Raw genomic sequence first — 18,330 nt, forward strand, 5'->3', positions numbered from 1 at the left:
GGATCACTTAAATGGAATCTATACTTAGTCCCACTGGCCTAAATAGTATAGTCCAGTCCAAAACCTATTGTCATTTCTTATAATAGTTCCAAGAAAGAGGTTGTTAGACGATTCGGACGTGTTTTGAATTTTGAAACACAAACATAATTTTCAACCAAATGCTAAAATGGAATCTATAGTTAGTCTGATTGGCCTAAATAGTATAGTTCAGCCCAAAACCTATTGTCATTTCTTATAATGGTTCCAAAAAAAAAGTTGTTAGACGATTTTTCTTATGGCTTCGTTTGGGAAGTGGGTTGGCTTTTTGACTTTTTGACTATTTTAACCTGGGACTAAAAGGCCTGGTTTGAGAAGGACTTTTGACTTTTTTGACTTTTTTTAATTTTTTGTGAGAGAAAGAATGAAATGATTATAGATTAGATGTGATGTTTTGTCTTATTGAACTAAAAAGCCTATTTTATTTTTTTGTGACTATTTTAGCCAAAAAAAAAAAAGCCTCCAAACTAACTTTCCAAACGGAGCTATAATGGTTCCAAAAAAAAAGTTGTTAGACGATTCAAACGTTAGGTAGGTTTATACCCATCAAAAGTGTTTCAATCCTCATAATGATGTCATAGTCGTAGACTGTTAATTTTGTAATATAACTGTGAAATAAAAAAATAAAAATCAGAAGTCTCCATTCTACTTATGAAGTGGAAATTGTTTTCCAATGTACCTAAAAAAAATTATCAAAATTCTTGTACATTGAGTAATTATTCAGTATTCCAAAAATACCATGTTTCCAAAGTATCTGTCCAATAAATGTGTACCCTAGCTTGGCCTCCAGGTCATCTAAGCCTATAAATAGTGCATCAAATGTTATGTTATACACCTCGCATTACAAAATAATATACTACAACAAAGGATCTTGAGAGCACTAAGAAGGAAACCAAGCCATACTCTCTCCATCATTTCACCATCCAACCACCCTTTGACAACCTTATTCAACTGCACTCCATAAAATTTCCAAACTTCTTGAAGTTTTGTGATCAAACGAGATACTTGGATGCTAAACTGAAAGAAACAAGACTACTTCATACTGAGGATTCAAACACTTTTGAGGTAGGTTTATGTTCTTGTTTACTTCATTCCTTGTTTTAAGGATTTCTTGCAACAATATTCCTTGATTCATAACATGCCTTCTTGAGTTCATTAGTTGGATTTTTATATTTCATTTTTGCCAACTTGATATTATCAGTTATCATTAACTTCTTGATATAAATCTAGTCTTATGTTGTTGGAAGTACTCAAAAGATTTGAATTCTCTCCATTACTTGAATGGAATGGAAATATTCCTTTCAAGATTAGTAGTTGTGAAATAACTATAACATATTTTTAAGAGAAACACTACGGTATGTACATTTAACAACATGTTTTTAAGAAAATAACACAATTTCATACTTTCTGAATAACTATACAATAACCAAACATAACATGAGACATGACTAAAGAATTCACAAATTATAACTAAAATAATGTCATAAGTAAAGAAGAAAATAACATAACTAGGGTTGCATACGGTGCACTCATTTGAAGGGTGCATATGATAGAATTTCTCTATTTTTAATTCAAATTCTAAATCACTTAAGAAAAAAGGAAAATGGTATTTCAATGTTAACCTCAGCAAAATAATCTCAATTTGATGAAAAAAATCATAAATTTGGAGGACTTCTACTCCAAAATCTGGACAATAAGGGGTTGTCAAGGCCCGTGGTATTCATCACAAGCCTCATTTCGATGAATTGTTCATTTTGTTAGACATTTAGTGTATTTCATCCATAAAAAAGTTTAGGTCGATCCAATACCGTGACTTGTTCTATTTGCCGTGTTTTTTTTATTAAAAAAAATATACGACAATTGTATTTTTAAAAAATGAACCATCCATTTTTTTTTTATGACAAAAACAATAAATTGAATAAGTTGTAATTACAGGATCAACCTAATTTTTTTATGAATAAAATACACGAAACGCCCGACAAGATAAATGATTTAGATTATCAAAACGGGACCCATAGTGGGCCCCATGAGCCCAAAACGTCCCCTCCAGTCTAGATTTTGGACCGGAAAAAATCATCCTACAATTTATCTTTTAATATTGTAAAGTTTTCCACTAATATGCAAATTCTTTTTTCAAATTTCATTGAAATGATATTTTCCTTAGAAAAAGATAAGATTTAAATTTACTTATTAATTATAGAAGGCTAAAATGAACTGAAAGTACTTCACATCTGGATGTCAAGCTCCATTAAGGGAACATGAAACCAAATAAAAAGGAGACAAAATCATTTCCAAGCGCAACTTTTTTCACATCATAGAAGGTTTAAAAAAAAATTTAAAAAGCTACTGAAAAACCTCTTTCCAAACGAGACCGTATTGAGATTCAGTTCCTACAATGGACACCCCCGAGGGACAAACGGTTATCCTTAATAAGTCAATAAATCCAGTCTTCTGTTAAGCCACATCCATGACACTAATTTAGAACTATTATTACATACATCACAAAACAATTCATAATTATATTACCTGTATTACTTATAAAAGTAAACCATATTCTTAAATCCAATCTCATAGAAACTGTGTGAGTGATTTTCCGACCACACTGCCAACTTAGTACCCAGCTGGAGAGTACCGACAGAATATATTAAACCTGAACGACCTGCAACAGAAAGAGAAGATTCCGGCGGTGGCTCGTCCACCCGGGGGTACTCCGACGATCAAGTCAGTACTCCATATCTCTCAAAGATAACCAATAGTGCTTAACTCACTAAACAGAGTACCAAAAGCATACATTAGACCCATAGGGTGCCTTCCTTTTATAGCTAACATAATTCTAGTCCCAATAGGAGCCTAGCTCTAATGGACTTAGGATTATTGTTAATCTTGGACTCCCAGTAAGATTAGGATAAACTCTCTAAGAGTTTCATCTTTACCCAAACTGAAGTCTTCTCTCATTCTAGGACTCTTGTCCCTTATCCGCTTATCTCTGATTCCGACATCTTCGCAGATAACCTCGGCTTAGCCGAGATCATCTCGGCATCATGACCATAACACGTGGCACCTCGGTTGGCACTCTGGTGACACCTCGGCCACGTGTTGTCATTCAAAAATTATGTCCCCATAACTGCCCCCTAGGTTCCATTACCTCGGCATCCTGAGGTGATGGAACCTATATCATTTATTCCACTTAGCACGTCGGCTAAGCTCGCTTCATCATCTATTGCCGAAGTTAGAATTCGTCGGCTCAATATGACCAAGACCTATAGTCTGCTTTCATCAATGCCTTAGAACCGACGACCAAGTTCGTTCAAGTTTCTCAGTCGAAACCGTCCTCCTTTGCAACCGTCTCGGGGTGACACATCTCGGTACAAACTGATGATTTACCTCGGCAAGTACCCAAGTACCTTTTCTTGGCATAACCTTGGTTTCACCTTGTAAATTTTTTCATAAAATTTCAACAAGTGTTTAACATCGGCTTAACTTTAACTTGTAAATTGTCTACAAATTTCAACAAGTGTTAAGCAATGATTTCAGTTTAACTTCAACTTGTAAATTGCTACAAATTTCAACAAGTGTTAAACAATTATTTCGGTTTAACTTCAACTTGTAAATTGCTACAAATTTCAACAAGTGTTAAACAATAATCTCAGTTTAACTTCAACTTGTAAATTGCTACAAATTTCAACAAGTGTTAAACAATGATTTCGGTTTAACTTCAACTTGTAAATTGCTACAAATTTCAACAAGTATTAAACAATGATTTCGGCTTGCAAATTCCAACTCCCAAGCATCATTCTCCAGCCCTCTGCATGGCTTCCACCTATTCCTTTGTGGAAAAAAGTTTTTAACTTAGGCTGTGCTTTTCTCTTCTCGGACTTAATCATTTGGGCCGAGATCTTGCCTTCTAAAATCTGGGATCTGCTCACTTTAGACTAAGCTCTTCTTTTCTCGGACCTAATCATCTAGGCCGAGATCTTATCTTCTGGAATCTGCGATCTACTCACTTTAGACTGAGCTCTTCTCTTCTCAGACCTAATCATCTAGGCCGAGATCATGTCTTCTGGGATTCTCCATGCCCGACCTCCCGCGAAGGCTGATGAGAATGTCCTTTGGTCCCGCCATGCTGAGGGATTGTAAGAACCGTTTTCTGCCCCCCTTTCTGGGCACCTTTCTTCGGTACGCCACCCTCCTAGCCGATGTTCTTTCCTCCGTGATTCTTATCACGTGTTTCTTCGTTGCAGTTGTCTTCTTCGACGTCAAGGTCAATGTGTTTCTTGCTCCCAGTAGGGGTGTCGTCCCCAACCTTCTCTTTCTGTCCGTCGTTGGCCATCTATTCTCCTTTCTTTCCCACAGACGGCGCCAAATCGTGTGGGTGATTTTCCAACCACACTGCCAACTTAGTACCCAGCTGGAGAACACCGGCAGAATAGACTAAGCCCGAACGACCTGCAACAGAAAGAGAATATTCCGGCGGTGGCTTGTCCACTCGGGGGTACTCCGACGATCAAGTCAATACTCCATATCTCTCAAAGATAACCAATAGTGTTTAACTCACTAGACAGAATACCAAAAGCATACCTTAGACCCATGGGGGTGCCTCCCTTTTATAGCCAACATAATTCTAGTCACAATAGGAGCCTAGCTCTAATGGACTTAGGATTATTGCTAATCTTGGACTCCCAGTAGGATTAGGATAAACTCTCTAAGAGTCACATCTTTACCCAAACTAAAGTTTTCTCTCATTCTAGGACTCTTGTCCATTATCCGCTTATCTCGGATTCTGACATCTTCGCAGATAACCTCGGCTTAGCCGAGATCATCTCGGCATCATGACCATGACACATGGCACCTCGGCTGGCACTCCGGTGACACCTCGGCCACGTGTTGTCATTCAAAAATTATGTCCCCACAGAAACAAACAGAAAGGTGTTTCACTGTATAACTTAATCTCCATTCTTTGGTTTCCGATATAACAACTATTTCTTATAGCCAATCACATGTACATGTCTCAAAAGACACATACCCATCTGTGTGAAACATTTAGTAAAACTTTTGATAAAATTTTTGGAGTCTCTAACTTTTCGATTTTGTTTGGCAACTCGACAACATTATTTAATAGCTATCTCAAAGAAAGAAAAGCATGTAAAAATCATTTGAACTACCTGGGCAGATTTCAGAACCTCTCCAAAAGGTCTCATCATGCATTTTGTGTTGGGCTATGAAACATGGGTACTGGTAGTATTAGTACGATATGGATATATCGATACGGTAAATGTAAAAAATAAAAAATAAATAAGACACGGGTACAACTTGGTACACTTGTAAAAAAAAATTATTTTTAATTTAGAATAATACAAAAATCAATTAAATAGTTTAATCTATTAAGGTCCAACTTACAATTAACATTTAATGCCAAAAGTAAAGATATAAATCAAAATTCAATGTCAACATATTAAATAATTTACAAATCATAGTTTAATTTTAAAATCATGTTAAGCATAAAACCAAAAAAACAAAAAAGTCTAGTGAAATGAGTTTTGTCTCTGTAATAGAAGAAAATATTGTTTCAACTGAAATACGATACGGCTTGAGTATATACTAGGTACGTCTAGGTACTCCAAAAATTAAGAAGAAAAAATTTAAGTACGTATTTTGTGTACCCGTAGTTGTCAAATCAAAATTCGAATCGTGAATCGAATCGAATCATGAATCGTAAAGATTCAGTCACTTTTTCTAAATTACTTAAAAAATATAACTACACATTTGGATGTTAAATATATCCTATGAATATGAAATATTTAGATTTAAATCAACGAAAATGTTGTTTTGAATGATGATCACATAATTTAATAGGTAAGAAGTAAATAAAGGTTCCTATGTAAGATCACCATCTTACCTTCCCTTTTTTAGATATTTCTTATCAACCATTCTTAATAAAAACATTAAATAAAGATAAACCCTTAATTTCCAAAGTAACAATAATTTAACAACAATATTGATATTTGGACAATAAGCATACATATTTTTCAGAGTAACAATGACCAAATAATAAGAAAAAATTACTTAGAATATTTTATTTAAAACCTAAAACATTACAAAAAATATAATTAACCTTACCCATATAATATTCAACTATATTTAATTTAATAAAATAGTAATAGATAATTCGTGGTGTAATTACTTTAATCTTAAATAACTTTAGAAGATATATCATCATTTTTTTAAGGGAAAAACTGAGAAAAAAAGTTAAAAACATGTTGGGTTTAACTGAATCTGATTGGATCCTATTAAAAACTTCATGATCAGTAAAATAAGAACAAATCATGTATTTATATTAGTTACTTTGGTATAAAACACTATTAGAAGTTGTATTATATCAATTTCATTAAAAAGACGAAGAAATAATGAGACGAAAGTATATCGGATACGATGGTTTTAAGAATTGCATGAATCATATAAAGTGAATCGAATCGTGAATCGATTGTGAATCGTGCAATTCACTAGAGATTTACTTCCAAAATAGATTCACCTATAAATTCGTATCGATTTTGCAAAAATTGCAAATCGAATCGCGAATCGTAAGATCCTGATAACAGAGCCCGGTACGTATGCAAAAGCACCATAAGAGATACCATACGCCGGTAAATATCCGGTACGAATACTTACCATGTCTTTCAATCCTACAAAAAAACACCAACAAAACAAAACAAAACACATAATATATAATAAGCTTTTTTAGTAGTCTCTGTTTCGATCACATTATCTAAACAGATCAAATCAAGCATACTTTGAGAGAAGCAACAAGAGTTCATTGCGATGAGTAGAGAGTGTTCCATCAAGATGATCACGAAGGCTGTGAACTCTAGTCAGAACATGAGACGCCATGTCTTAATCTCTACGGAACTCAGGGGACTTTAATCGTACCATATTCAACGTAAAAAATATATATATAAATATATTGCCAACAGTCCCATGAAAATAGGGGAAAATAGAGTTATTTAAAAACTATTGCCAACAGCCCCATGAAGGTTGATGTGTCTATGTAAGTTGTTTTTAACCCCAAGTTGTAATACCAATCATAATTGGGGGAAATGAAATAGGAAAATGTGGTCCATGTATTTTTCTATTAAATAATGGTAGCATATAAGTTAAAACCAAAGAAAAAATTTAGCAGTACAAAAAAATTGCCATTATTGTCATTATTTTAAGCTTAAGAGCTGTAACTTAAAATTTTGCAATTTCAAAACAAATTGTCAATCACTCAAAAATTGATTGTTCCTTGCCAATTCAGATAATGCTCACAGAAATCAATACCACTCAATCAAATCTGTAATAACATTGCATCAAAACACTACACAAAATCATAGATAGAACGGATTTGAAGTGTGATGTATGTTATATAATCAAGGTTTTTTTATTTTGTCAAAGCATGATATTTGACAGAATGAATGTTACGGGTTATTTTTAATCACATTTTTTGACCGTCATTAAAAGATAATTCCATCACTTGTTTCGACCGTGATAATAAACATTTATATCACGGATTTTAAGTGTGATTAATAACCAATAAAACCTAAAATTAAACTTAAATAATCCATGATTAATAATGAGATAAGATCACAATTATATGTATTTCTCATCACGATTAATGCGTGTGATAAAAAAAGGGTTCGACCATAAAATGTGAGTATCATTCACAATATATAAATCGTGATTAAAATCTGAATAGAACTAATATCTAGTGGCTATTGGATATTAATGTGTTTTGTTTTGGTTCCATTGAATTTAGAACCATAAAACAGAAACTGATAGAAATTGAAATCAAAGTTTAAAATAGGGGACTGAATCCTTAGTGCCCCGTCATTATGGGTAGTTGAACAGCTTTTCTGTTGCTACATGCTAGATGTTATCATAATTGAGAAATCTTGAATCTCTCAAATTCTCTCTTTAAAATAGAGCAACAACGCTTTTAGGCCAAGCCACATTTCACCATAGGGTCGTGAAACAACAAAAGCAAAATCACAGCAAAATAGGAAACACATATCAAGCTAGATTAATATTTGCTCATCCTTTTTAGAGTCCAATTGTTTCCAAATACTATACTTGGATAAATTTCTGTTTGGGTTGCTCTGTTTCAAAAAAATTAATTTCTGAAACCTATAAAATTAATTGGTATTTTGATGGATCAACTGCACACATGTCAATGAATCAAAATGTTTGGGTTTACGGATCAACCTAAAATTTGCCTACATTAATAAAAAAAATAAACAGGATTGTAATTTATCCAACTAAGAGGAATTATCAAAACTTGCATCCAACTTCAAATAGAAACCAAGAAATTTATAGGCACATTCAAACTAAAGTAACGAATTCAGCAACAGAAACACAAAGAGAACTAGCAAACTCAATGAATTTTATAATTTAATCAAGAGTATGAATTTTTGTCCAGTAAGGTGTTAAAATTGTAATTCTTTTCTATGAAATAGAAATGTTAGATACGAAAAAAAAAATTACAAAGAATAATACAAGCCCCAAATAGCAAACAAAAACGTTGGATACAAAAAAACCCTAAATCACAGGCCAGGGTTTCTGCAATTGGAAAAATTAAGGAGATGGGCAAAGAATGAGAAACAAAGACCAATAGAGAGAGAGAGAGAGAGAGAGAGAGAACTTACTAGAAGGTCGCGGTTGCTGGTTGTAGTCGCGAACACTGGTAGTAATCACAGTTGCTGCTGGTAATTGCGAATGGAAGAAGTGAGTGTTCTCCTGTTCGTGTGAGAAGCTAATGTTGCAAGACGTGTGAGGGTTTGCAGAAACGAGAGAGAGAGAGAGAGAGAGAGAGAGACGAAAACAATTTTCTCACCAAAACATAAAACTACGCTGTTTTGCGTAAAAAATAATTAGAGACGAAAATATTTCCTCGCATAACATTTCTAGAAATGGAGACGAAAGGCGAGGTGGAGGGTTTGTGAGTGTAAGATGGAGGGTTACGAGGAAAAGAAGAGACTGAGATTAAAAAAAATACATGTACAACCACACTAAGTTAGAAATTGTGATTAAAAACAAAATATATAATTACACTTATTTGAAATGTGAGATTAAAAATAAATACTATCTTATTCAATTAAATTAATTGTGATTAAAATATGAATAATATTATATATACCAATTAATGTGCACACTAATGTACTAACATGTGATGTGACATCATTTTTATGATTTTTGGTATTTGTAACTTATATAATAAATGTGATCAATAATAATATCATAACACTAGTTGGTAGATTAATTGGTATATATAGCACCACCATTAAAATACCATTCTAATTTTTTTAGCCATATTTCTGATAGAAGTGAGATATTTTTAATTTCTCTTGATGTTCAGATAGTATTGTAGTAGTGAAAGTTCACTACATGGAGCTTGCATTTTTCCTAATAAAAGAGCGGCTCCGCTACGTAGCTCGAAATTTCCGAGCTCGAAATTAGCCCGAATTCAAAACAACGTCGTTTTAAATTTTTTTATTTTTTTTTTCTTTCATAACTGGCAGAAGAAAAAAGAAGAAGAAGAAAGAAGAGAAGATGAGAGAGAGAGAGAGAATCATCCATCATCAACCAAAAATCAAACTCACCCAATCAGACATCATCATCAACAACCAAAACCAATCCAAAAATCAAACCCACTCAATCAGACATCATCATCAACAACCAAAACCAATTAGACAGTTCAAATCATCATCAACAATAACCACAACAACACACAACATCATCATCATCAAACACAGATTTTCAAAATCAAAATTAAAAAAAAAAAAACTAAACATAGATCTACCACAACAACACACATCATCATCATCAAACACAGATTTTCAAAATCAAATTCAAAAAAAAAAAAAAAAAAAAAACCAAACACAGATCTACACCGTCGCCCATTGTCGCACCGTCGCCTATCGCCATCACTATCACCAGCTAGCTCTCTCTCTCTCTCTCTCTCTCTCTCTGTGTGTGTTCGCCCTCCCTCTCTTTCTTCTCTCTTCTCTATATTTCTCTCACTCTCTCTCTTCCTCCCTCTCTTGTTTCAGATATAAAAGAGGAAAAAAAAACCATCCAAAACGACGTCGTTTTGGACAGTCGAGCCATTCGAGACAGAGAGCTTTCGAGTTAAGAAGGATTATCCGTAACAGAGAGAGATGAAAAGAGTCTACCCCTCATTCAAATCAAACTCGTGCAGAACTAAAACCATGAGATCCAAAAATTATGAGATTTGTATAGTTGTATCTTCAAATATGCATTATAAATTTCAAATCAAAAATTTAGTTTCACGTACCAACCCTTAGTCCTTTCAAAGGTTTAGATTTCAACCAATCCTTGGAGATTAATTGAGAACAATGAACATATAAAACCAAACTCAGAAACCACCATTACAAATGACCTTATCAAACATAGCAAAAAAATTGTCCAATTCATACCAAATCAAGTTCTAAAAAGAGTTTACAAAAACAACAGTAAAAGAAGTAAACTTTTTAATCAAAGCTTTTTTATTCTAGAGAAATTACCTCCAGCCAAAGCTTTTTGATTTTAGGAGAAGAATCCTTTTTTCACCCCTAATATTATTTATCATAGTTCATTAGCCTTGGAAAATGCAGGAGAAGCATCAATTGTCACGACCCAACCTCAGGGGCTTAGGACTGGAATCGCAACTTACTAAATAATTCTAAGCTTATCAAATTAAATGGCGCAGGTAGAGGCAACGTGGAAGTAGGAATTAATTAAACAGAAAATTTGCTACATTCTACTATTTGATAAAAGAGAATACATATATAGGACTTTTATTATTATTTTTTATTTTTTTATTCAGTGACCAGCCCTTAGTAAAACAAAAGGAAGCAAAACTAAAATAGGGAAAAGAAAAATAAATAAAAAAAAGAAAAACAAAATAATGGTTCAATATCAAATTCTCGTGCGGGTTCCACTATGTGAGGTTATAGGTTTCCCTTACATCTCGTCACTTGAAAGGGTAACAACTATAAGCACACAGCAGAGTGAGAAATATTATGCCAAGAGTATAGGGAATACAAAATAATCTTGGATAGTTAGTTAAGCTAAAACATTTACATAACTTAATTTTGAATAAACAAATTATTCAAAGTGGCAGAAACTAAAATACGAAATTTGTGTAAATAAATAACAATAATCACGGTACAGAATAGAACAGAACAGAGGTCACAAAAGTGACAATCAGAACAGAGGTCAATGGATCCATGACAAACAGAGGACCACAAAGTCGTGAAACAGAGGTCAATAGTTATTTAAGTCCCCCAAGGCATGGGACTCCCGTGGTGGTACTTACAAAACATAATTGTTTATAAAGTCATAGTCAAATATTCTTTAAAATTTAAACAAATATATCCATAGGCTTCTTTTAACAAATAGAGTTCAGAAATTAATTCACCTAATTAAAATATTAATATAATTTATAATAATTTATAAAACATAACTTGTATAAAATAAATTATGATAAATCAAAATGTACATAAAATATAATATGATGACTCAAAATATAATATAACTCATTTTTATATTGAGTCTTACTATCTCTTTCCTATTTCCGTTAGCTTCCGGCCTTTCCATTGCTTCCTATTTGTGCTGATTTTTTTTTTTTTTTTTCTTTTCTCGTTAGCACTACTTTACTTCACAGCACCTTCCCCTATTTATACATGCAATTAGGTGGTGACTCACCTACCTAATGGCCCTAATGGTGATGAATCACCGGTAGACAGATGGCTCCTATTTATACCTCTCAATATATTTGCGAATCTCTTAACATTTTGCAAATCTCCGAAATTAAACATGCCAATTCCTTCACATTTATTAGTCATTAACTTGGAAAAAATGCTTGAGAGCGCTAAAACGGGATCACTAAAGGGAGCACTAATAATGTGGTAGTGGGCTCCGTCCACTTTCTATGCCTTGTTTTTATTTTTTTATTATTTTTTTTTGTCATTTTCAATGTATTAGTGCTATTAGTGATGTATTTTTTAGTGGTCTAAATCATTGTTGTTAACTTGGTCCCAAATAATTCTCTTCACTATACATTTGATAGGAAAATGTCTCGTAGCTCAAATTTTGTAGCTCAAAAGTGGCTCAAATGGCCAAAACGACGTCGTTTTGGCCATTTTTATGTTGTTCTGTACTCAAAACGACGTCGTTTTGACCATTTGAGCCACTTTTGAGCCACAAAATTTGAGCTACGTAGCATTGTCGCATTTGATAATCATAATGACAAATTAATTTACATAACACAATAGCTTAGTTATTTTATTATTTTGCCTTCATCCTACGTTGACCCTAATTAATTGTATAATAAATTAAATTATACTTTATCGCATACCATCATAAAATTAATTATTTTATTTTACTATCACTCCCACTAGTATTAATATTATTATCATGATTGGTTATAGTATTAATTAAATATTTAGAGTGTCACATCAATAATGTCCTCATAAAATTTGTTGAGGAAAAGAACACCATCTTCATCATGTTGCTAAAATGGGAGAGAAGAGCAACAATAATGTTATTCTGCAATGTTCTGAATTCCCATGTTTCGTATTACCACTAGATTTCCTTAATCTGAATTCTTTTTATTCTAAACTTCAATTAGACATAACAAATAGCATTTTCACACACTACAAGAAACTAAACCTAAATTAGCAATGAAAATATTTTTGTGAGAGCTTTTAGCAATGAAAATATTTTCATAAAATATTATTTAATCAACACAACAATTTTTATATTTTTACAAGAATTGTGACTTTTGTACACAAAATGCAATCAATAGTTCTTGGTTAGAATAGCAAAATAGTTTCTAACTACCCATTCTATCTGGGAGCTCACATTATAACATCCACTATTCATAAAAGCCACACTAGCATCCTCCCACCAAGGCAATAGGCAATGTAGAAGACCCAGAGACGCACAAGTAATAATAAAAACAGCATTCTCTTCTATGCTCAAATAGACCGGAAATGCAAAAATGTAAAAGTTCCTGTTGGTTGTTGTTTGGTGTGACATATTTACAATTGAAGGTGAGAAATCTAACGATATAGGATCTATGTTGTATCACCTGGTCTTACCATAAAACCAAGGAGTAAAAAAATTCGAAAATTCTATTTTTAGGGATGAAACCTACAGTAAATGGCTCAAAATGATTGCTCTGGTCAATCACTAGGGGGTCTGGGAAAGGGAGGAAGTCATTTGGATGTAATTCAAACCACCTAAATGCAGCCTTGAAGAAGTTTGAATGCATTGATTTGTTCCCTCTATGATCCTAGATGATTTGTTCCCTCTGGAGGATTTTGTTAGTAGTGAACCCAAAAAATCAGCCAGTGAGTAGTTGTGAGTTCACCACTTTTTTAATGATTTTTTTTTTTTCTTCTTTTAGGTGTGTAAATAAGTGGTTTGTTTTGTAAACAAGTGGTGAACTCACAACTATAAAATATCCCCCCTAAGTGCTAAACTGAAAAGTTGTGAAGGGCTAATTTAGTTTAGTTTTTTTTTTTTTTTTTTTGGGTTAATTTAACCTAACTAAATTAGTTTCGTTTAAAAAGAATTTTTGGTGTTTTTTTGTTTGAATGTGATGGTTGTGAAAAAATTAATGAAATGATTACAATTCAAATGTAACATTTTGTCTTATTAGTTTATTTAACATATTTTGTCTTTTTGTGCTTATTTAGGCAAAAAAAAAGTTGTTGCCAAACGACAATTTTGTCTTTTTTATCAAAGATTGTGTAAGAATTTTTTTTTATAATTTATAATCACCTTGCTTGTTTCCACTTTTTAAAAAATATTTTTTAGAAAATTCTACTTTTTTATTTTTCGTGTTTGTTTGTTTTTACTGAATTTTTTTAATATTTTAAGCATTTTTTTTTTACTTTTTAGACATACCTAACATAAATACACTTCAAAAGTAAAAAAATTGTAAACAAAAATCTTTTAAAAATTCATTAAATACCAAAAATACAAAAAAAATACAAGAATTAAGTACATTTTTTGTATTTTTATATATTTATTAATTTTTTAGAATATTTTTTCACAAATTTTTTACTTTTTAGATACATCTAAGCAAGGTGTATCTAAAAAAGTAAAAAAAATGTTTAAAATTTAAAAAATATTCACTAAAAACAAAAAAACACGAAAACCAAAAAAGCCAATTTTCAAAAAACTTAATCCAAAAAACTCAAACCAAACATACTGAATAATTTTTAAAATTTTTTAATTAAAATGTTTGGTTCCTAAACATACCCTTAATAACGTTACAAATTCTTAATAAAAAAATACTTCATTATTTGAACTACAAAACATTTCAAATACTATATTAACACCCTCGTGGTACTCCCCACCTCACAGTAGGGGTGGGCGCGGGTCGGTTGCGGCCACGAAACCTCCAATCCGCCATCCGTCCGCCAGATTGGCGGATTGAAGAAAATCAATCCGCATCCGTCCGCCAATCCGGCGGATGTGGATTGAGCGGATTGGCGGTTTGGCGGATGGATGCGAATCGGTTTGGCGGTTTAAAATTTTATAAATTTTCAACATAATTCAACTTGTGCACTTCCTTAAAAAAAAAAGAAAAAAAAAGTATTACAGTCAATGACTTAAAAAAGTATTACAATCACTGTATGCCTTATCCAAAGAAAGAAAGTTTGAAACTTTAGAATATCACGATCACTGTATGCTTCATCCACATATTACAATTACAGCATGATTCATCCCTATAAAGTATTACAATCTGTGATTCTTAAAATATAATAACAATTCAAACCACCAAAACCATAAACAGAGCAGTAGTAGAGATTGAATGTCTCTATATTGTTACATCTACATATGTTTTTGAAAACAAAAACCAACTAGCATATATCATATTTTTTATTTTTTATTTTTAGAGTTAGATTTAAAAACTAAAAAATATAGATGAATAATATGTTTATTTTTTTCAATTCAAAAATATATTCAAGTTGAAAACTTTTTTTCAACAGAATATTTAAACTCTTTTTCAATTGAAAACACAAACATAATATTTAAACAAATTGAAAATACAAAGTCTTATAAATTACTACAGGTGCTCACGATTTGGCGGTTTGGCGGTTCGGTTGCGGCCAAAAAATCTCAAATCCGCCATCCGTCCGCCAAATTGGCGGATTGGAGAAAATCAATCCGCAACCGTCCGCTCATCATCACGCATCCGTCCAAAATGCGGCGGATCGGTTCGGTTCGGTCGGTTTTGGCGGATCGGTATATCCGCTGCTCACCCCTACCTCACAGATCTTTAAAATTTGACACGCATCTAGTGTATTATAAGGTAGACAAGTGCAATTCTTAAAGTCAACGAATCATCAAATTCATTCAAGATAACTAATATAGTTACCAATAATACTATACAAATAAATAAATAAATAAAATGTTGTATATAGAATGATGGATGTGTCTTCTTGTGGAATAATACTAGGAATTAAGAAAAAAATATCATAAAATTCTTCATGAAGTTTTCTCCTTCTTTGATTAGTATGTGTAATCTAACAGTAGAGAATATTTCATGATCTTTTCATAATATTTTTTTTATGATACCTGCCCTTACTCCTTGTTGTGGATCACTTATTTAAAAAAAATAAACTTTTGGAATTCATAATTTTAAAATGTGATGAATGTCGCTGTTATATCATTTTAAATAAAATTATTTTATAAAAATTATGTTTGTATATTATTTGTACATTATTACATATCAAAAAAATATTTTTAAAAAATGTCTAGAATTTGAAATTTATGAATTAAATTCATTCTAATTGTGGCCCACACTCTAAATCTACATCAATATATTCAATTTTTGAAAAAATTCTGAATATTCTTTTTGAGTACATAGCATTTGTGATATTATTTTCCTCAGAATTCTTTATAATCAACAAAGGCATTCATTTAAAAATAAATAAATAAATGATGATAAGATATGTAAGTTTTCAAAGTTCTCAATGTAGAAAAATCTTATATTGCATACTGATGTCACTGACATGTAATAATCCCATGAATATTTTTACCTTTTATGCGATTTTTCATGTGTGATTTTTAATGTGACACATTTTATTTCTTTGTCTTTTTTGTGTTCTTGATTATAAATATGCAGTACTACTCTCCACAATGTCGAATGATAACCAAGTCTACAAGAAGTCGAAATCCGAAAGGAAACGCGATGATTGGATAATTTCGATTAACGACACACTAGCTATGGTGGAAAAGCATTCAAATTTGAGTATATATAAAGTTCCGAATAAACTTTTAAAACTCAAGGAAGATGCCTATACACCTAGTATTGTGTCCATCGGACCTTTTCATCATAACAACAAAGCGATGCAAGCTTTTGCAGAGCACAAATGGCGATACATGCTACATCTTTTTATGAGAATTTCTCAAGCTGCAGAATCTGATTCTACCCACCAGAAGTGTGCCGCTGAAATATTAAAATTGCAAGGAGAAGCTCGAAGATGCTATTCAAACAAAATAGGCTTGGACGAGTACAAGTTAGCTGAAATATTGCTAGTCGATGGCTGCTTCTTACTCGAACTGTTTTTGAAATATTCAGAGAACCATGAGGAGGACAAAGTTGAGGACCCCCTTATCAATAATGATCGGACTATTGCAACTCTTCAACATGATTTGGCATTACTTGAGAACCAGATTCCATTTTCTGTCCTGGAGACTCTGTTCGACATTATGAAAGACCATGTGCCACAACCATTATTTACCGAGCATAATGTGGCCACTTTAGCATTACACTTTTTCAAATCGGCTTTGGGTTTGAGAGACGAAGCAATTCGAAGTAAATCCTCGAAACTCTCTGGTAAGCATTTACTTGATATCTTGCACAAATTTTACCTCCACGCGTCTCTCAAAAGGCGTAAAATTTTGCACAAATCTCACCTTCCCATTTCTGACATAACCCCCTATGATGATGATGATCGTCAACGCTTGCTAATAAATGGATTTGAAAACTGCGCCACACAACTTTTGAAGACAGGAATTCAATTCCAAGGCAAAACCGACACCACCCCAGAAGAAAATTTCCTAGACATAGAGTTCACAACTGAAGTTGTTAAAATGCCACTATTAGAGATACGTGAAGCTACAGAATCAATCTTCCGAAATCTGATTGTTTTTGAGCAATGCAGCATTGACACCTCACATTGCATTACATCATATATCTTCCTTATGAGGAGTCTCCTTAATTCCTCGCACGATGCTGAAATTCTTCATCACAGAAAGATCATAGGATATGATTTGAGTGGGGGTGGGAGTCGCAGTCATGAAGATGTTGCGACTCTCTTCAAATCTATGTGTGATGGAGTTGTTTTGAAGGATTTTTGTTTTTCCGATTTGTGTACCAATGTTAACAAGTACTCTAGGTCTTGGTTGGACTGGCGCAGACTTAGAGCGATAGTGAAGGTGAAGTGGCGTGAATATATGATAGCATTGCCGCGTGATTATTTCACCAATCCATGGACTACCATTTCTGTCATTGCTGCAATTGTGCTTCTCGGCTTCACTGCCCTGCAAACATATTACACTGTCCGATCTTATTATCCTCACTAATTTCAAATTTATTCATGGAAAGCCATTGACAATGATTTGGGAAGAGAGGATTTTGACAGCCAATAATGCTAAGATTACTATCTCTTCTTAGCATTATTGTTTTGACCACAGATCGATTTGGCAAGGTGCAGTTAAATTTAAAATATGTTTTCAGTCGTTTTAATCAATAATGTGATTTGTAGTTTTTATTTTATTTTTTAGAAATGTACTTTTCACTATTTGGACTTTGTAAGGTGTGTTGAAAGTATTCAACAATTTAATAAGAGTCTTAAATAAAGTATTTTTCTTAATAATGCATGTGTGTATATGAAGGAATAAATTTGAGAAGAGGGTTTTGGTTCATAATATATATATATATATATATATATATATAATATAATATAAGCAAAAACTTTGTGAGATCTTTGAGCTTTGAACACAAATTTTCTAATCTTTTGAATTTATAAAATACACAAATAGACATGTCATTCAATCATTGATCATTATAGTTTAAATCTAATTAATAATTAATTATTTGGTGCATACGTTTAACATCATCAAATCACTTCAATTTAGAAAGTAAATCAATTTTTGAATCAATACTATATATTTTGGCAAAGAGTTTCTAATGAGAAGGGACTTGTGAAACTTAAAATCCTCATATTATTTTTCTAGAAT

General features: G+C 32.5%; 1 protein-coding gene across 1 annotated transcript; it reads left to right on the forward strand.

Annotated features, from left to right (window-relative positions):
* The first annotated feature begins 873 nt into the window (after positions 1–873).
* LOC114289380 (UPF0481 protein At3g47200) lies at positions 874–17,963 on the forward strand. The gene is made up of 2 exons (XM_028233096.2): positions 874–1,101; positions 16,211–17,963. Exon 2 carries the CDS (start codon positions 16,225–16,227, stop codon positions 17,671–17,673), a length of 1,449 nt encoding a protein of 482 aa, XP_028088897.1. The 5' UTR covers positions 874–1,101; positions 16,211–16,224; the 3' UTR covers positions 17,674–17,963.
* The last annotated feature ends 367 nt before the right edge of the window (positions 17,964–18,330 follow it).

The sequence above is a fragment of the Camellia sinensis genome, chromosome 10, assembly GCF_055761805.1.
Source record: "Camellia sinensis isolate YWXY chromosome 10, ASM5576180v1, whole genome shotgun sequence".
NCBI classification, from domain to species: domain Eukaryota; kingdom Viridiplantae; phylum Streptophyta; class Magnoliopsida; order Ericales; family Theaceae; genus Camellia; species Camellia sinensis.

What these genes read in the sequence shown, in the direction of transcription:
- LOC114289380 (XM_028233096.2), top strand. Translation starts at nt 16,225, where the DNA reads ATGTCGAATGATAACCAAGTCTACAAGAAGTCGAAATCCGAAAGGAAA.